Source organism: Arachis ipaensis, chromosome B08, assembly GCF_000816755.2.
Source record: "Arachis ipaensis cultivar K30076 chromosome B08, Araip1.1, whole genome shotgun sequence".
In the NCBI taxonomy this organism is placed as follows: Eukaryota; Viridiplantae; Streptophyta; class Magnoliopsida; order Fabales; family Fabaceae; genus Arachis; species Arachis ipaensis.
This window is the reverse complement of record NC_029792.2, coordinates 18,950,295-18,971,200: the sequence shown is the minus strand read 5'-3', so window position 1 is coordinate 18,971,200 and position 20,906 is coordinate 18,950,295. Positions and strand designations below refer to the sequence as shown.

The following is a 20,906-nucleotide window of genomic DNA, read 5'->3' as shown; positions in this document are numbered from 1 at the left end:
AGTGTGGGAGTTACCATTCCGGTATATGTTTCAAGGCTACTGGTGCATGTTTTGGTTGTGGTCAATCTGGTCATCTTAGGAGGGATTGTCCAAATCCTAGAGGAGGCTTTGCTCCAAGTATTGCACGTCCTACAACACCAATGCCATCATCTTCAGCTATGTCTATTGAAAATTCTTCTGGTCCTAGTGGCAGAGGAGCAGGTGGCAGGGGTCAGACTTATAACAGAGGAGGGAGCCAAAGAGGAAGAGGTCAGGCACGTGTGTATGCTTTAACACGTCAAGATGCTCAAGCTTCTATTGCTGTGGTGGCAGGTACTTTACAAGTTTGTTCTTTAGATGCGTGAGTGTTATTTGATACGGGTTCTCATTATTCATATGTATCTCCACATCTTGCATCTCATTTCGATAAACACCCTGAACTGTTATCCCACCCATTTCATGTTGGCACTCCACTTGGAGTCTCCACGGTGGTCCGATTCGTGTTTCGATTTTGTATTGTTAGAATTAATACGGTTGAAACCTTAGCTGATTTGATCCTTTTAGAACCAATGGAAGATATTGATGTCATCTTAGGCATGGATTGGTTAGCAGCTTGTCATACTGATGTGGGCTGTTACTCCAAAACTGTGAAGTTTGACATACCGGGTATCTCACATTTTGTTTTTAGGGTGATGACTGTCCCACTTTAGCTAGCATCATCTCATCTATGAGTGCTATGCAATTGATGGATAAGGGGAACCAAGGATTTCTGGCAGTTGTTAGAGATGTTGATGCCGAAGTGCCTAGTCTTGATCAGGTTCCTATAGTTAGAGAATTTCCTGACGTGTTCCCTAATGAGCTACCAAGGATGCCACCTGACCGCGAAGTTGAGTTTTCCATAGAATTAGCTCCGGGAGTCCAACTTGTGTCCATTCCTCCCTATCGTATTCTGACGAATGCGCCTGCAGCTTTCATGGACTTAATGAATCGAGTCTTCAAACCTTTCTTAGATCACTTTGTTATCGTCTTCATCGATGATATCTTGGTGTATTCGAAAAATGATACGGAGCATGAGTATCATTTGAGGATTGTGTTACAAACCTTAAGGGATCACAAGCTTTATGCTAAGTTTTCTAAATGTGAGTTTTGGCTTGATCAAGTGACATTTTTGGGGCATGTGGTATCAAAAGATGGAATCATGGTGGATCCAAAGAAAGTAGAAGCCGTTCAGAAGTGGCCAAGGCCTACTACAGTGACGGAAATTCGTAGCTTTCTAGGATTGGTCGGTTACTATCGGCGATTCATCAAGAACTTCTCCAGAATTTCGGCACCATTAACCAAGTTAACTCAGAAAAATGTGAAGTTTCAATGGTCAGAAGCTTGTGAGGAAAGTTTCCAGACACTTAAGACTTGTCTAACCTCAGCACCAGTTCTTGTTTTACCTTCTGGGTCTGGGAGATTCTCAGTCTTTTGTGACGCATCTCGGATAGGACTGGGTTGTGTATTGATGCAGCATGGCCGCGTTATTGCTTATGCCTCGCGACAACTCAAGAAGCATGAGCAGAATTATCCAACTCATGACCTGGAAATGGCAGCAGTCATTTTTGCTTTGAAGATTTGGAGACACTACCTTTATGGTGAGACCTGTGAGATCTATACGGATCACAAGAGTTTGAAGTATATATTTCAACAGAAGGATTTAAATTTGAGACAACGGAGGTGGATGGAGTTGCTAAAAGATTACGATTGTACTATTTTGTATCATCCTGGAAAGGCAAATGTTGTAGCAGATGCCCTCAGTAGAAAATCTATGGGTAGCTTGGCCCATATCACTCTTGCAAGGAGACCAATTGTTGAAGAAGTCCATCAATTGGAGGCCGGTGGAATTCAATTTGACATTGGAGAATCAGGAGTTTTCTTAGCACATGTTCGAGCCCAATCTTCCCTAATAGAACAGATCAAGGCTGCACAACGTGATGACCCGAAACTAAGAAAGCTTATAGAAGATGTTCGCAATGGGAGAAACTCAAAATTTTCTCTTGATCAAGATGTCTTGCGTTGTGGTCAACGCTTATGTGTGCCAGATAACCACGACTTGAAGAAAGCTATTTTGGAGGAGGCTCACAATTCTAAGTATACCGTTCATCCGGGCTCCAATAAGATGTATCAAGATTTGAAACAATTGTTTTGGTGGGAAGGCATGAAAAAAGACATAGGGATTTTTGTTTCTCATTGCTTAACTTGCCAACAGGTTAAAGCTGAACATCAAAGACCTGCTGGGTTATTGCAACAAATTGAGATACCTGAATGGAAGTGGGAAAGGATTACGATGGATTTTGTAACAGGTTTACCTCGTAGCTTTAAAGGTTTTGATTCAATTTGGGTAATTGTGGATAGAATGACAAAGTCAGCTCACTTTCTTCCGGTAAAAACAACTTTTAGTAGGCGTTGCTAGCCCAACGTGTAGGCCACACGTTGGATCTGTTATACCGTACGGGCACACTAGAGGAAAGGGCTACCCTTAGAGGTGGAGCCGCCCTAGATGTGTAATATTCGATTTGATTTGACTTCTGGAATGAGAACTCCCATTTCAGTTCATTCTGCTTACTTATTTATCTATTTATTTGCATAGTTACTTAATATGGATTCCTCATCTCTGAAAAGAAGTATAAATTTTCATGGTAAAACTTGTATTGTCTCGTGTGAGTTATAGATATAATGTTTGCTCATTGAGTTGCAAAACTCACCCTATTATATTCTCATATTTTTCAGATACGGGAGTCATTCCAGGTTCCATTCCACCTGCTCCTCAGTAGATCATAGTCATTTTGGTGAGCCATTCTTCTTTTCAAGGGCTAAGTATTATGTAATGGAACCTTTGCTCAAAATTTAGATTATGTCAATGCTCCATATGTCACAGGCAGGATCCTCGTGTAGGTTATGCTATTTTGAATCTCGAACTGTTTATATAGTAATTATAAGTTAGTTATGTAAGACTTATGGATTTAACTATATACTCTATTTATCAACTTGATATATATATATGATGCGTATTTTGGATATATGTGGTTATGGATGTAGTTGGAATGTGCTGTTGTTGTTGTCTATGGAAATAGATGTTTATTATTGATACAGGGAATTAATATTCATGTTGGTAAGGTCCTAGAAACAGAGGAGATTCTGTCCGTTTTTCTGAAATTTTGGTCGTTTGACTTGCTGAGGGACTTGTCCCTTGAGCGCCAGTCATGGCCAGGTTCGGGCCATGACATAACATGACCATGAACCTGCAGGAATGTGAGGACTTGTGTAGGAAAAATTGTTCTTGTACGGCATATTCCAATTTGGATGTCCGTGGTGGAGGAAGTGGTTGCATACTTTGGTTTCATGATTTGATTGACATGAGACAAGGAGGACAAGACCTTTATATTCGACTACCTATGACAGAGCTAGGTACCCCTTTAAGGAAAATCATTTTTTTTAATATGTTCATTTTGTCTCACTTATTGATTTATTATTTACTACATTGTATTTTCACAATACATCAGTGTAATGAAAGATTGAAAGAACCATGCTCTTGAACCTTGATACCTCAGGTGATGAGTCAAACAAGAAAAAGCTTGTAGGCATGATTGTTGGCAACATTTTGTTCTTTATGAGCATGATGTTGGACTGGTTCTATGTCTATGGAGAAAGATACTTGAGGAGCCAGGTGAGTTCCGGATATTTAGTATGTGACTACTCCTATCTACACTAATATTTGGGAGAACTACGAGTTTGCAGTCCCGTCAGTCTTATCATCTTTTGCTTGATGAATCTTTATTCTTTTTCAAACTCAACAAATCAATCCAATGTGTTTTTCAACTCCACAGTTGATTAATAAATCAACATGAATTCTAGACATTCTGATAAATAGCTATTTGCTAATCATTCTCATATTGATAGAAATATTTTGGTGGAAGCAATGGGCTCACAAAAGGGAAAAAGATGACATGGATCTGCCAATATTTGATTTATCAACCGTAGTTTATGCCACTAATTACTTCTCTAGTGACAACAAATTGGGAGAAGGTGGATTTGGATCGGTATACAAGGTAATTGATTTGAATAATTTCGCCATGTTATTATTCTCCGTGTTGTCCTAACATTTGTTATCAGGGTGCACTTGAAAATGGGACAGAGATTGCAGTCAAGAGGCTTTCCATTGACTCTGAACAAGGACTGGATGAACTTAAAAATGAAGTTCAGTTAATTGCAAAACTTCAGCATCGCAATCTTGTAAAGCTTCTTGGTTGCTGCATTCAGCCAAACGAAAAACTCTTGATTTATGAGCTCGTGCCCAATAGGAGTTTGGACACTTTTATTTTTGGTTCATGCCTTAACCATCTTGAATTATTGTTCTCTTTCACATTTATCATTGATTAGATCTCATGTTAACTTTGAATATTATCAACATGGCAGATGATTCTAGAAGAAAATTATTAGATTGGGCGAAGCGCTTTCAAATTATAGGCGGGACAGCTCGAGGACTAGTTTATTTACATCAGGATTCTAGGCTAAGAGTTATTCACAGAGATCTAAAAGCTAGCAATATCCTTCTTGATAAAGACATGAACGCGAAAATATCAGACTTTGGTCTTGCTAGGACATTTGCCGGAGATCAATCTGAGGCCACAACAAAAAGAGTGATGGGAACTTAGTTAGTAGGCTAAAATATTGTTTACTAGTTCAAGTTGCAACATTTTTTCCATCGGAATTCTTATGTGATGCACTAAATGCAATGCAGTGGCTATATTTCTCCTGAGTATGCAGTGCACGGATCCTTCTCAACGAAATCTGATGTGTTCGCCTTTGGCGTAATTGTGCTTGAGATAGTCAGTGGGAAGAAGAACAGAGAGTTTTGCGTCCCTCACCAACGTCTCTACCTTCTTGGACATGTAAGTAATACCATAGAATAAGGATAAAGTTTCACACTTCACAGTAATTCGCATAATAATAATTTTGACTCTTTAAGGCATGGGAGCTCTGGAATGAGGAGAGGCCTTTGGAGCTAGTGGATGAATCAGTGCGCGATTCGGTCATTGAAGTTGAAGCATTGAGATGCATACAGATAGGGCTTTTATGTGTTCAAGGGAGACCAGAAGATAGGCCTAACATGTCATCTGTAGTTCGTATGCTGGAAGATGATAAACCGTTGCCTGAGCCGAGGCTGCCGGCGTTTTACTCGCACCATGAAGAATCTCTGGGAAGAGATGATGAAGTTTCAGCAAATGAGGTTACCGTTTCATCGTTAGGGGCAAGATAGTGATTAGATCTTACATTTTTAATGCTATAGGGCTAAGTGGCAGCTTGTTTTGATTTTCCAGTTTCACTTTTATTCCTGGTCAAATGAGAATTTGTGTGTGATCAGTGTATAAAGTTTTTATTTTCGTATTGATTCACATATAGCGTAGTCTTTGGTGCTTTGTATATAAATTTCTCTACAAGAGAGGAAGCAGTTAGAGCTTTGTCGTAACAGAATTGCCAGCGTGGCAGTCATTCTAACTAACTTAGGAGTGGAGTCATAACTCATAACAATATTCAACTGCATGCTAGTTGTGCTAATAACGGTTGATATGATGAGTGTTCTTCACTCTCCAAGGCTTCTAAAGAGATAAATGAGGAATCGAAGATCTCCTCAGTCTGAGCAATGAGTTTGTGGAACTGCTTGATCTCCGGAATGTTCACGAACTGTTTAATGAATTGATTCAGAGAGCTTCCGAAATATCATTTCAAGATGTGTTTTATTCCTTTCGTATAGACTTGTTCCACGCAGAGAAAAGGCCTTGGAAGACCAAATAATGGCTGACATCATTCGCCTCAACGGCTCTGCTTCCACGGTTTTCAACTTTGCATCAATATTTTGAATTTTTTATACCGATACTTTGGCATCCACATGTTAGCAGTATAATATTTGAGCAGCCATCGTGCTATATTTTTAATGATAATTATTAATTAATATTGGAACTTTATATCTTAAGCAACGGTGTTGTGCTTATCTTATGGAATGTTAAATTGAAGGTCAAGATCAACGGCGACAACTGGTAAGGATGAATTTTATAAAAAGCATGCATGTTAGCTTAATTAAGGTTTCTGCTAAGAATGTTACTAAATATATATAAACTAATGCTCTCAAATCTAGTACTATCGCAAATATAATACGTTATGCTTCCGTAGCTGAATGCTATAATAAAAAAGTTAAGAAGACAAAAGAAAGATAAGTTTGTCTGTTTGCCCGAAAAGGTCGTTTCTGATTTAAATGATCACATGGTTATAATTCAGACTGTACCATACTAACATCTGATAAGTGAAAAGTGCAATGGAAGAAAAAAATAACTGTTGATTAATCATTGGGGAGTCAGCATCAGTTTGCTAGAATCGGATAAAAATACAGTAAAAAATAATTAAATGGCAACTATAGAAATTTAGTTGGATAATCACTTGAAAACTGATGTTTTCTTTGACTATAAGAAGATAAGTGATGTGTGACTCATCATATGTCATCTTTTTTTCTCTTACTTTTCAGTGATTACAAACTATTAGAAAATACTAAACTTTTATAAATATTAGAAATATATAATTATTTATGTATTTTATTTAGCATTTTAAGCTTTTAAATAGGTTATCCGGTATACAAGTATTAAGTGTTAAGGCAGATCCATACAACAACTGCACCCAAATAATGTAAGAGGGGTGCTAGGGGATAGCAAGTTTTGTGATTTATAGTTATTAAATAGCCATTAATGGTGATTTTAATGGTATGAAATTTCATCCAATAACTTACTTTTTTTTGCTGGTTACATACTGGCCAGAATTTAATAAAGTTGCTGGTCCCCTAAACATTTTCATAATGTAATGGATGCAGCCTTATCTGATAATTACATTAATGGTTCCAAAATTACCAAAGAAATGTAGTTAGCATGGTGTAGCATAAAAATCGTAGAGATATAATATATTAATATTGTTGTTTCATAAAATAAGAAGAAAGTTGAGTTGAGAAAAAAAAAAAAACAAAATGGAACCCATACCATGAATGCTCGTTGGTAAAGTCTTTAATTGCACATTCAATGTTAGCTCTGAAAAAATCCAATTTATTAATCATTATGCAGCCGCCTAGCCAATTGTTGCTGAATATCTCTTTCTGTTTCCCTATTTGATCTGCCATTTGATGGAATTGCCAAATTTCTTGATGAACTGTTTCGAAAGAGATATTCAGACTCTTAGTCTTTATCTACGTTGAACTAAAACTGCTGCTGCTGCATTCATCTTATAGTCAAATACCCTGTTTGAAATTGAGATGTGCATAGTGAAAGTTTACATTTGTGCCGGTGTTATTATATTAAGACTATCATTAGTAAAAGTTTTTTATTTTAATAAATGTATCATAAATGCAATGAAAAACTAAAATTTTATATTTTTTTATAAAAACTTTTGTAGTTAGTAACATAAATATCTGTCCAAAAAATACATGATAGCTAAACCCTAATTTCTTTTATTATTCTAGTATTAGACGAAATTTAAAAAGATGATTAGTATTCAATTTTGTTAGCAAACTAATAGAAATAACTCTAGTAACAAAAATTTTGTACATTCAAAAATTAAAAGATTATAAATCTGAAATCTAAAAATTACACATCCAAAATTCATATTAGCTGATTTTTATTGATTTCGGTTTTATTCTTTTAAAAATATCAGATTATCAATATGCAATGACCCCTCTTACTTGTGAGTAGGTCCAACCATGTTTCCCTGTTGTTTACTTATAAACATGTTTTAATGTTTAAAAGACCAACAAAGGGAAATCAAATTTTTCCTTGTATTAAAGTAGGAACAAGTTGTACATCACAAAAATAATGCAAAACAAGAAAAATCTATGGTTTTGGTCCATTCTATTGTCATTTATATTAAGAAACTCTACCTCGCTGGACAATATAACTCCTTTTCAATCCATCACTGATGGAGAGACATTAATTTCGAGTGGAGGAACCTTTGAACTTGGCTTCTACAGCCCCGGAAATTCAAAGGGCCGATACTTAGGAATCTGGTACCATAACATATCCCCTCAGGTAGTGGTCTGGGTGGCTAATAGAGAAAAACCGCTCAACAACACCTCCGGAATTCTAAAAGTCACCGGTGAAGGACTTGTTGTCCTTATTAATGGCAGCACCAACAGCAGCGTTGTATGGTCCTCCAACATGTCAAGCAAAGCAGGAGACAAACGGAATCCAATTGCACAGCTCTTGGAATCAGGAAATCTTGTTGTCAAAGATGGTCATAATAGTGACCACTTTCTGTGGCAGAGCTTTGATTATCCTTGTGATACATTCGTGCCCGGAATGAAGCTGGGATGGGATCTTGGGACAAGTCTAGAGAGGACTCTATCATCTTCAAAAAGTACTGATGATCCCGGCCGCGGACACTACACATTTAGAATAGACCTTCGAGGCGATCCGCAAATAGTTCTAATGAATGGAAATGCCACAACAATTAGAGTAGGGCCATGGAATGGGCTAATGTTTTCAGGAGCTACACTTTATTTGCGCTATAGCCAATTCTCATCTCAATTTGTTTTCAATGAAAAAGAGGTGTTTGTTAGGTTCAGACCAGAAAATACATCCAAATATATTAGAGGTGTAGTGTACCCTTGGGGAGGTATTCAGGTTTTGCATTGGTCAATACAAACCAGAGGCTGGGAGACCCTTATTTCTATACCGGAGGCTGAATGTGACAAGTATGCTCTGTGTGGTGCAAATTCTATTTGCAGTACTACCCCTACTCCTGTCTGTTCATGCCTTGAAGGATTCGCACCAAAATATCCTGGAAAATGGAAGGAATCTGATTGGTCTGATGGTTGTGTTAGGATCACTCCTTTAAGTTGCAGCAGAGATGGATTCAAGAAGGTCACCAGCATAGTATTGCCGGACACGTCTGCTTCTTGGTATAACAGGACCATGAACCTGCTGGAATGCAAGGAATTCTGTCTGAAAAATTGTTCTTGTACGGCATATTCCAATTTGGATATCCGTGATGGAGGAAGCGGTTGCTTGATCTGGTTTCATGATCTTATTGACATTAGACAAGGGACACAAGACTTCTATATTCGAATAGGTTTGCTTTTCTCCGTTACGTATTATTGTTTTTGATTCCCTGCATTATAATTTCAAAATAGATAATGTAATGAATTAAGGAACAATGCTCTTAAATTTTGATATCTCAGATGATAAGAAGAAAAATTATTCCAGCAAGAGTAAGCTAGAAGGCATCATTGTTGGCTCTATATTGTTCATCACGATCATAATACTTGGACTGAAATTATTTCTATGGAGAAAAAAACTTGAGGATCCAGGTGAATACGTAATGTTCTACATGTGAATTCTACTACTACACCAATATTTGGAAGAAATATAACTTTGCAATATTGAAAGGCTGGTGGTTCTTTACATCAACCTTGTTAAACTCCAGAACTTTAAATTAATTTCTCTCTCGTATCACTCTTCATTTTGCTAGATATATTTTGGTTGAAACATGTTCGCAAAATGGAAAAGGAAGACGCGGACTTTCCAACATTTGATTTATCAACTATAATTTATGCTACTGATCAATTTTCTAGCAGTAATGAAATGGGAAGAGGAGGATATGGACCAGTTTATAAGGTACTAAAATAACTTGACATGCTCACTGTGGTATTATATACTTCAGTACTCCACATATTTTGTGCTAACAATTGTCATCATCAGGGTGTACTTGCAAACGGGACAGAGATTGCAGTCAAGAGACTTTGCAAGAACTCCGACCAAGGACTGCAAGAGTTCAAAACGGAAGTTCAGCTAATTGCAAAACTTCAGCATCGCAACCTCGTAAAGCTTCTTGGTTGTTGCATTCAGCAAGAAGAGAAACTTTTGATTTATGAGCTCATGCCCAACAGGAGTTTGGACTACTTTATTTTTGGTTCATTTCTTAACTATCTTGAATTTATGCTTCTTTCTCTGAGGTATTAACTAGTAGATAATCATTTTAACATTTTACTTTCTCAACATGATAGATGATGCTAGAAGAAAATTATTGGATTGGACTAAGCGCTTTCACATTATTAGTGGTACAGCTAGAGGCCTAGTCTATCTGCATCAGGACTCTAGGCTAAGAGTCATTCATAGAGATCTAAAAACTAGTAATATTCTTCTTGACGAAGAAATGAATGCAAAAATATCAGACTTCGGTCTTGCTAGGACATTTGCAAGTGATCAGACTGAAGACAAGACTGGAAGAGTGGTGGGAACTCAGTAAGTAGGCTAGAGTATTGTTCATACTTAGAACTGTAACATTTTTTGTGTCATGTATCATGATTCTTATGTGAGATACACGCAACAATGCAGTGGTTATATTTCGCCCGAGTATGCAGTGCGTGGATCTTTCTCAATGAAATCTGATGTGTTCGCCTTTGGTGTAATCGTGCTTGAGGTAGTCAGTGGGAGGAAGACAAGAGAGTTTTGTGTCCCAGACCAAAGTCTTAACCTTCTGGGATTTGTAAGTGTTGTGTGTTAGTAGTAGCTATTATTGTAGCTCATATAGGTCCAAAATTAGAAAATAATAATTTTGACATCTTTTCAGGCATGGAAGCTATGGAATGAGGAGAGGACTTTGGAGCTGGTAGATGAATCACTGCGTGATTCGGTGAATGAAGATGAAGCATTGAGATGTATTCAGACAGGGCTGTTGTGTGTGCAAGAGAGACCAGAACATAGGCCTAACATGTCATCTGTAGTTCGTATGTTGGATGATGATAAACCATTGCCTCGGCCAAGGTTGCCGGCATTTTATTCACACCAACAAGATTCTACACTGATTGAAGGTGAAGATGGTGAAGAAGTTCATTCAGCAAATGAGGTTACCATATCATTGTTAGGGGCAAGGTAGTAAGTAGAGTTTACATTCAGTGATGTTATGTGATTATTCATATGGTGTATAAATAAATAGGCCTGTTTTGAAACTTGGCATCTGAGCCAATGAGCTGGTGTGTGTGCAAAGGAAGAAAGAAAAATGGGAAAAGAGAAGAAAGAAGAAGAATATAAGGAGAGAGGAAAATAGCGATAGAGGTTTTCTGTTACTTTGGCAAATTTCTGTTAGTGTGGCAAATCACACTGCACCAAAAGAGACTCTGGAATGGATGTTAAATTAATAAGAGACACGAGATCAAAATCAAAAGCTAAAAACACAGACGACAAAACCATTGTGATACTAACAAATTGATCACCTCATGTATATTTATTACGTCTAAAATTATACAAATATTCTAGCGATAATTAATAAATTTCCAAATAATGACAGCGATATCAAACAGGCATGCCCAAGTCACCAAAAAAAAAAAAAAAAAAAAGGCATGCCCGCTCCCACTTAAGTCTGTCACTAAATTGGACGGGCTGATTCATCCAACCTAAATAAATGGGCTAGAAATGCAAAATCGTTTCTTTTTATTAGTAAAAAGAAAATTACCGTAGTCTAGATTCCTTAGTGACACAAGAACTGCGGTTTATACACAACTGTAAGTTCTAGAATGACTAAACTATTACCAATTTGAAGTTCTGTATTCACTGAACAGACACTGAAAATGACTAAGTAGGTTTCAGCAATTTCCGAAGTGTGATTATTATCTCTTCTTTAAGATGAGGCAGAAATGGAGATCACAGTACTCAGGTCAGCAACGCACTCAGTTGGAATGCCAAGGAAGGAATTCAAGAGGAAATCATCAATTGGATCAACTTTTGCCACACCAACCAACCAATCTCTTCTCTCTTCCACTCATCATGTCACCTTTTGATTCTTCAGCTGTCAACACTGTCTTCACCATTAGTGTGGAGCCTCGTAGATACTCCCAGCAGAAAACAACTTGGCCTTGAATTCAAGATCAACCTAGCTTATTATAAAGATGATTGGCACAGGTAATAAATATTGTATCTCACAAGAACTTAAGTTTAATTCCCACCATTGATGTAAGAATCACTTTGCCGTAATCTCCAAAAGTTATGAAATTTTATCGGTTACCTTCAACCCCAGGAACTTGGTTGTAGAACCAGTCAGTGGTGGAATATAATAGTTTCAAAAGTCAAATGAAACAAAAGTACAAAATATAACTCTATTAGTTTTGCTACTAAACCATTTTTTGTTGCACGACTAAAAAGAAAAACCATAAAGTGTTTGCCCCCTGTTTATTCATTGGCCACTCATCAGCTGTGTTCTTTCAGTAAGCAATCTCGGAGAACTAGACTTATGGCTTTAAATCATAAATACCACCCATTGGCTCATGAACCAGAGGCTTTAATATTTAAACTGGGTTTGATGGGGTGCGCCAGGCCCTTGCAACAGTGCAAGGCATGGGCTACGCATGAGAGGACCAGTAGCAAGCTACTATGGTGGCCACTCCCCCCTCAAAAAATAAATTTAATATCATGTGAGCCAATGGCCCACATATCAGATATTAAACTGATAAGAACAGATACTACACTTGATCTTAGCCAAAAGGCCGAGAAAGGTATATATTGATTAGTGTAGCGATGCTTCTTTTATATCAAAGCCTGTGGTTCTTGTTCGTTACTCCTCCTCTATGTCGGGCTACCTCACTAGTTAGGCAAATAAACGCATCACACAACAGAGGCTATCTTCACTAGTGTGTTGTGTGCCTCTCGGTTTCATTGTTACTTTCATGCACTAGTTACATATAATATGAATATAACAAAGTTAGCTACCAATCCATTACATATCACTTTGACTTTGTTGATGATAATATCCATAAATTATTTTTTGGTGCCTAAGATGTTCCCAACTCAATAAGTAAAAAACTAACTCGTTGTAAATCAAAGCTCTGTTAAGAGTTTGCTATTAGCTAATAAGTTCCTGCACATACACTTGAACTTTGACACTTACTTAAACGGACAAGTGATCCATGATGAATTAATTATAAATATAAAGTAAATGCTCGTTTGTTTTGCAGTTTGGATTTTATATAATGATATAAGAGACAACAAATATCAGATCAAGAGATGCTCACGAAGCTAGCTACTTGATATCTCGAGAATGTTCACTTTCTGTTTGATAAATTGATTCAGAAAGCTTCCATTTTCAAACTATGTTAGAATTCAGATTCTCAGAAGAAAAATGACATTTTGTTAATGACATTTTAATTAAATTTTTGTCTTGACACGGTTTGCATGAATATTTTGTTAATGACATTTTGGCATCCACATGTTAGCAATATAATATTTTCGCAGCCATCGTTCTATATTTTAATGATAATTATTGATTAATATTGGAACTTCATATCTTAAGCAATGGTAGCCGGTAGGTGTTGTGTTTATCGTATGAAATGTTAAAATTTAAATTGCAGGTCAAGATGGACGGTGACAACTGGTAAGGTTGAGTTTGATTAAAAAAAATTAAAAAGCATGCATGCTAGCTTACTAAATATATGTACAAATGTTCTACATTATGCTTCCATAGCTGAATAATGCTCTAATAAAAAAGAAAAATGACAAAAAAAAAATGATCAAGTTTGTCTCTACTTTTCCCGAAAGGTTGCTTGTGATTTAAATGATCACATGGTTAAAATTCAGACAATATAAATTCTATTATTTGGTGACTAAATTTTGTCGTATTTATTTTTTATAATAAATTTTAAATATTTAAAAATTATTTTTTTTATTTTTAAATTAAATATTAATTTTTAATTTTTTTTAATAAATTAAATACTATTTTTAGACTCCATAACTTAAAGAAATGAATTAGAAACCAAATTGACATGAATCCCCTAAAGTGAATAACGTTACGTATATGCCTCCAGATATACTTTTATGTAAATCGAATTTATTAAAGCCGATTTAGACATTGTAGTAGTAAATCAAATTAATCAAATTCGAACTACTATGAATGATATAAATCAAATGGAGTAGGCTCGATTTACTATCATTTTAAACTCCATCTATTATAAATCGAAACCATTGGCTTCGAATTCTAACCATGGTTTTTGCCCTTAGTAATTCGAGTTCAATGGATTCGAATTCATTACTAGAAAATCGAATGGACTATGTTCAATTTACCTTGAACGAAAGCTAGTGGTAAATCGAGTCCACTAGCTTCGATTTAGTCCTTCTATGCTTAAATAAGGAATTCGAATCCATTTGTTTCGAATTACATTCCAATAACCATCAAAAACTAAATCCAAAGAATATTTGTTTAAAAAAAATGCTAGGATTAAAACTGTGAAAATGGAAGACAATCCCAATCGTATCTATCGATTAGACGACGTCGCCCACATTGCTGGTTTGATCCACAAATAAAGAGGTTAGTTTCTGAAATTGAATGTCAATAATAGTTTATGATATTAAGTGGTTTAAAATTTTGTTATATGCACTATTGTGATTAAACTACAAATGGTAATTAGATTAGTTGTTTACTGATTAGCAAAGCTTAGTTAGAGTAATGATTAAGTAGATTAGTAGTTTTTGAGGAATTTAGGTACATTTTTAATGGGCAATTTACACATATAAAATAAATGAACAAAATCTTTACGTAAATACAACATTGGCAATTTCCATACGCAAATGCAACAAACGCAATTGTATATAATCCGCTACATCCTGTAGCGAAACTCAATTGCACGTAATCCGCTACAGGCTATCGCAAATTACGTTGAGGGCTGCGTTCCTCATAAACCGCTACACCCTGTAGCGGTTTATGCTCATATGGTGCAAGACTCATAATCCACTACACCCTCTAGCGGATTATGAAGAGTGTGAAAAACCGGGTTAGCTTATGTTTAAAAAAATTACACTTTCTAAAATCGGGTTTGTTTTGCATAGAATAAAGGGCATTTTAAGCCATTTTAAGCCATTTTCTATGCAAAACAATTTTTAAAAAATGACTTAAAAAATGTTAGGAGTACTATAAAAGTTTGTAACATCTTAGTAATTTAGGTAAATACTGGTTATAACTATATTTTTCTTAATTTTTAAATTATTATTGACTATGTAGAGTATTTCTTTAATGTCCTAAGTCATTAGAACATTACAAATTTTTATAGTACTTCTAACATCTTTTAAGCTATTTTTTTAATTATTTTGTATAAAATAAAATATTTTTTTATAGTATAATTTAAATAAATTTTTTTCTCAAAAGATAAATTTTATTGGTGCAATAAAATAATAGGCCCATTTTGGACTTACAGCAAAAAAAATGGGAATTCTCCAACTAAGCAAACGTGCTAGATATTAACTCCTGATAAAGACATGGAACGTTACTAAAAGGCGTGAAAAGGATAAAGTGAAAAAGAAAGAGTTTTTGGAGGAGGAGCGTCGTTCATCAATGGAGGTGAGTCACTGCTTCCAGAGTTTCTGACCTTGTATTAAAAAAATATTCATGAGCTATTAAAAATGGGCAAAAGAGTATGTATGAAATCCGAATTGATAGCTTATTAATATTTTAAAGAAGTCTCGTAATTAAATATTTTGTTAGCTTTTTTTAATGCATGAAATAAAATAAATATTTTTTTAATTTTTAAATTATTAATTTTTTTAATCAATTATTAATTTTTTAATAAAATATATAGTTATAACCAGTATTTACCTAAATTACTAAGATATTACAAACTTTTATAGTACTCATAATATTTTTTAAGTCATTTTTTTTAAATTGTTTTGCATAGAAAATGACTTAAAATGGCTTAAAATGCCCTTTATTCTATGCAAAACAAACCCGATTTTAGAAAGTGTAATTTTTTTAAACATAAGCCAACCCGATTTTTCACATTGAGTCTCGCACCATATGAGCATAAACCGCTATAGGGTGTAGCGATTTATGAGTAACGCAGCCCTCAACGTAATCCGCGATAGCCTGTAGCGGATTACGTGCAATTGAGTTCCGCTACAGGGTGTAGCGGATTATATACAGTTGCGTTTGTTGCATTTGCGTTTGGAAATTGCCAATGTTGTATTTGCGTAAAGGTTTTGTTCATTTATTTTATTTGCGTAAATTGCCCATTTTTAATGTTAGGTTAAATAAACAGTAAAAATAAGGTAGGGATGTAAATTAGTTTAACTTTTTAGATTTAATATAATTTCTAAGCTTTAGGTTAAAGGCCTAGTAATTTAGTTAAAAATATAAGTCTTTCAAAATTTATTTAGTTTGGGTTGGTTAAAATTTTTAATAATTTAATTCAGTTTAATTTATTTAGAATTAATATATTTAGGTTTATTTAGGATTGATTTAATTCAATTTAATTTATCAAATTATTTAATGTAGTTTAATTTTATTAAATTAATAATTTATTTAATATACCTTGTTATGGTTCTAAAAGAAATATTTTCATCATGGTGCAGCCACATCGATGTATCACCAGTATGAAGAGGCAGCATGGTATGCCCCTAAATGATAAAATCATACCATACTTGCACATGGCCGACTTAGCCCATCTCGTGAGGCTCAACAACCACTGGTGTTAGGTTGGATAAGCCGCTAGTCAATGCATTTGTGGAGCGGTGGCGACCCGAGACTCGCACTTTCCATATGGCATTCAGAGAGTGCACGATTACGCTTTAGAATGTTGCGTACCATTTAAGGTTCCCATCGATGGACATTACGTCAGCGGGTGCCCGACGGATTTCCAGCGGTTCATTGATGGTGGGCGACCTGCATGGGTGTGGTTCCAGGAGTTGTTGGGTGTGTTGCCTCCGGCAGACTGCATCGATAAGTTCACAGTGAAGTGCACTTGGATGCAGGAGACGTTCAGTCACCTTCCCCACGACGCAAACGAGGAGACAGATAGGAGATACGTGAGGGCATACATCATGATGCTATTATCCACCCAACTCTTCGGTGACAAGTCCGGTACACGCATGCATATCCGATGGCTCCCATACGTAGCGAGATTGGAGGACATGTGTGGATACAGTTGGGGATCTGCCACTCTGTCATGGTTATACCGATGCTTGTGCCATATCACCAACAGAAATTTGGTTAAGTTGGCCGATTCGTTGCAGCTCCTTCAGTCATGGATCTTTTGGCGGTTCCTGGATTTCAGGCCGGATGGATTTGACACCTTTCATTGGCCGTTGGCGACGAGGTACTCACCGTTTATGATTATGTTATTCAGTAATGTATATTACAGGAAATTGTCGTTGTTCATAACATGTATTAGGTGTCAGGTGATCCGATTATCAGCCAACATTGAGCGAGAATGGGCCTGGAGTCATGCAGTGGAGGCTCAGGATAGATTTACTCCGATCACGAGATGTAAATGTCTTCCCTTTGATGCATTCATTGTCGGTGTTTCTTTAAAGTACTAACTGGTTGTAAATTGACTTGCAATACTCTTCATTGTTTACCAGTTCACGTGGATGACATATAACACACCGGATGTTGTTTAGGTAGTCCACTAGAATTCTGTTGGCATCCTTTCCCTTGAAACTCAATGCGAAATTCACTGCAACGTGCCTAATACAGAAAGTCCGATAAGCAGCAAGTGAAACCCACCCACCATTAGGTTCTTCCAAAGCGGCCTTGATCCTATTGTGCCTATCGGATATCACGAGAATGTCCGACTGAAGAGTCACGTACTGTCATAAGTGAGATAAGAAAAAAGGCCATGACTTCGCATTTTCACCCTCCACTAGGGTAAAAGCAACAGAAACGATATTAGAATTCACATCCTGAGCTATCACGATTAGCAAAGTTCTCCCATATTTGCCATATAAATGGGTCCCGCCAATAATGACCAACAACTTACCATACTTGAATGCCTCGATACACGGTGGGAATTCCCAAAAAGTTGGTGAAAAAACGCTGACTCCCCATCAACCTGGCCTCCAACCCGCATAGGACTCGTCCTCAGAACTGCGACAGTACCTGGCATCATTATCTGCACACCGAACACCCATCTTGGTAGCTCATTGTAGGCCTCTTCCCAATCCCATATATCTATGACATGGCCTTCTGCTTAGCCAACCATACCCTCCTGTATGTAGGTCTGAACCCAAAATATGCATCTGTCGCATTCTGCAGAACCTTGATGCACACGGATGCATCAACTCTAATCATAGGAAGGATGTAAGCAGATATCACATGATAGTCAAGCTTCCTGTGATCACTGAAGATCGAGATGGCCAAACATGTATGAAGTCTGTTATACTGTCTGACCTCCCAGATACCCTTCCGCTGCCGTAGCATGATCCGAATCAACCATCTGCAACTATTTCCGAACTCCTTGCACTTGCCGCAGTACTGGTCATGGTCCGATTCCATCACTTTCTACTCAACCCCACGACGGATGCTATAAATCTTCACACATAAGACAACTTCTTCTTTATTCTGAAAATGCTGACCGACTTGAAACTCAGCTAGACCTGAGGTGTCCTGTGACTCTCTCGCGCAAAAATTGGATTGTACATCCGGTAACCCCTTTGGTCTCATCGTATCCAAATCTAGAATCGAAAAGTGCGGGGGATATTGCTGAGTTTTCGAGCTTGATCCTCCACCAGGACCGACAGGAATACTCCTCCTTATATCATCATAGTTGTTATCAGCAATCGTGGCGGGCTCTACATCATCGTCCTCCCTTAGGACGTCTTCCACCGCATCCGGTTCTCCAACCGTACTAGAAATTGGAATCATATCAGGAGTACTCACGTTAGCACCTTGTTCTGCAATCTCATCGCAGTGTAGATCAACTGCAAAAGATGGAGATGCCACTATATCTCCCACAGACAAAATCACAGGTACAGATGAAGACGCAACAATAGGGGTTGAACTGGAGGCTGCTGCCAAAGGTACTGATTGATGATTCCGATTCGATCCTCCTAAGCTAGAGACTACATCCACAAGCTTCGTCAATAGTTCAGCGATTCTCACCCCCAGAAACTGGCAATGGCAGTGAAATTAAACTTGCAAATTTTCGTCACTGCCTATCATAAACGAGTTGTACTTCACCTCATCTCGAAATATAGAAATCAAAATTCGATAATATAACTTCTCGATCCATTACATGTCATGCAAACTAAATTTCTATAGTACGGTATTATAAAATCAACCAAGCTCATAGAAAGTCTGATAAAGATGCTCAACAAATCTTTATTAGTAAACTTAATTCTCGATCGTGTTTTTTTTTAATCGTGCCTTTGTAATGCACAAGAACTAGAAAGCTATCCTCTGTAGTCATTTTAAGTGTCACTCTAATGTGAATTCAACATGTTGTTCAAATTTATATAGGTTAGACGTCTACTTTAAATTGAATTAAATTAATTCGATTTAATACGGTTGTTTTTAGAGGGTAAATCTAATTAAGTAGAGTGGATTTATCCTATATAGTCTTTTCATACATAAATCGAATTCACTTCATTCGATTTACTTTAGTGCATCATCATACCAGGTAAATCGAATCTAGTAAGGTCGATTTACTAGCATCATACCTAAATCGAATTTTATTAATTTGATTTACTAGAAAAACCCTAAATCAAACGTACTCAATTCGATTTACATCTACATGGCTAAATCAACGTAAATGAATTCGGTTTACATTAAAATAGACTACCCACGTAAGTCTTCTTAGTTTAGAAGATTCATATAAATTTGGTTTCAATTCATTTGTTTAAGTGAATTGCCCTTTAATTTACCTATTCTATCTACATATATATATTACATTAGGATATGCGTGTAACCAAAACAGAATTAGGATATTGGTATAATTTTAGATGTCAAATATTTTAATAAAGCAATTTACTCTTATTTTTAAAACATAAATGTCAATAAAAAATTTTCTATTTGAATTCAAATAAAATATAAAAAAAATCAAAATGAATAAAAATAGAAATCCAACTTTTGTATTTTAGTTCAAATTTTAGAAAATCTACATTTTTATAAACTTATGAAATTAAAATGGAACAATAAAAAATTTCTAAAAAATCATTAAAAATCATCATTTGACTCATTAGTATCTAAAGAATAATTACTGGGACTTTTAATGTTAAAAAAGTTAATATAAAGTATAGCCCTCTAAGGTGGCATAGGGATTAAAACTTGAATTTTTTTCAGAGTCAGAAGTAACAGATAATTATACAATATAAAATGACCAACTATATATATTTATACAATATGTAATTAAAACTTTAATTATTTCTTAAATTACATATTATATAACTATAGTTAGTTTTTTTATATTGTATATCTATCTGTTACTTTTGACTCTGAAAAAAAATTCAAGTTTTAACTTCTATGCCACAATGGAGGGCTATAATTTATATTAACTTTTTCAATGAATTTTTAGAAATCGTTTATTATTCCGTTTTAAATTCATAAGCTTATAAAAATGTAGATTTTCTGGAATTTGAACTAAAACACAAAAGTTGGATTTCTATTCTTATTTGTTTTGATTTTTTTATATTTTATTTTAATTCAAATGGGAGTATTTCCTTATTGACATTTATGTTTTAAAGTTACAATTAACTTAAAAGTAGTAAATATCAATAATCTGTACAAGGAGTAAATCGAATTAACCTAATTCGATTTACTATATATGTGTTGTTAATTTATATTGAAAAAGTATAAATCGAATCTAGATATGCAAACAAAACATGTATGTAAGCTGTTTTGTTTTAGAATATTTGTGTAATATTAAAGACCATTTAGTTTATTTATATTATTTACCCGAAGACAAGTGATGTGTGACCTATATGTGAATTTTTTCCCCTCTTATCTTTTTAGTGATTACAATCAATTAAAAAAAGAATGTGTTTATTTGAGTGTTATTAAGTTGATATTTTATTTTTTAACATGTTTAGCAAATTTTTAGTAGTAAAAATAAAAATTAAAAAATATTTTTTTTGAGAAACTACAATTTATTTTGTATTTTTTTA

At 35.6% G+C, this 20,906-nt stretch overlaps 1 protein-coding gene and 1 long non-coding RNA gene across 2 annotated transcripts in view; one reads left to right on the top strand and one right to left on the bottom strand.

The window, feature by feature from the left end:
* LOC107611884 overlaps positions 1-10,929 on the top strand; it is a 15,357-nt gene extending 4,428 nt beyond the window's left edge. The window contains exons 5-23 of the mRNA XM_021108168.1: positions 3-312; positions 544-645; positions 690-2,404; positions 3,115-3,232; positions 3,922-4,070; positions 4,135-4,345; positions 4,438-4,675; positions 4,763-4,913; positions 4,991-5,280; positions 5,425-5,487; positions 5,777-5,855; positions 6,037-6,059; positions 7,844-9,123; positions 9,233-9,361; positions 9,523-9,668; positions 9,753-9,963; positions 10,058-10,295; positions 10,389-10,539; positions 10,624-10,929. Coding sequence (XP_020963827.1) covers positions 3-312; positions 544-645; positions 690-2,404; positions 3,115-3,232; positions 3,922-4,070; positions 4,135-4,345; positions 4,438-4,675; positions 4,763-4,913; positions 4,991-5,280; positions 5,425-5,487; positions 5,777-5,855; positions 6,037-6,059; positions 7,844-9,123; positions 9,233-9,361; positions 9,523-9,668; positions 9,753-9,963; positions 10,058-10,295; positions 10,389-10,539; positions 10,624-10,929 — 5,910 coding nt within the window. The remainder of the gene's footprint in view (positions 1-2; positions 313-543; positions 646-689; positions 2,405-3,114; positions 3,233-3,921; positions 4,071-4,134; positions 4,346-4,437; positions 4,676-4,762; positions 4,914-4,990; positions 5,281-5,424; positions 5,488-5,776; positions 5,856-6,036; positions 6,060-7,843; positions 9,124-9,232; positions 9,362-9,522; positions 9,669-9,752; positions 9,964-10,057; positions 10,296-10,388; positions 10,540-10,623) is intronic.
* Positions 11,441-12,631, bottom strand: LOC110265790. Its single transcript, XR_002352115.1, has 2 exons — positions 12,055-12,631; positions 11,441-11,922 (listed from the first exon to the last, which is right to left on the bottom strand). It is a non-coding gene; the product is annotated as an uncharacterized LOC110265790 (long non-coding RNA).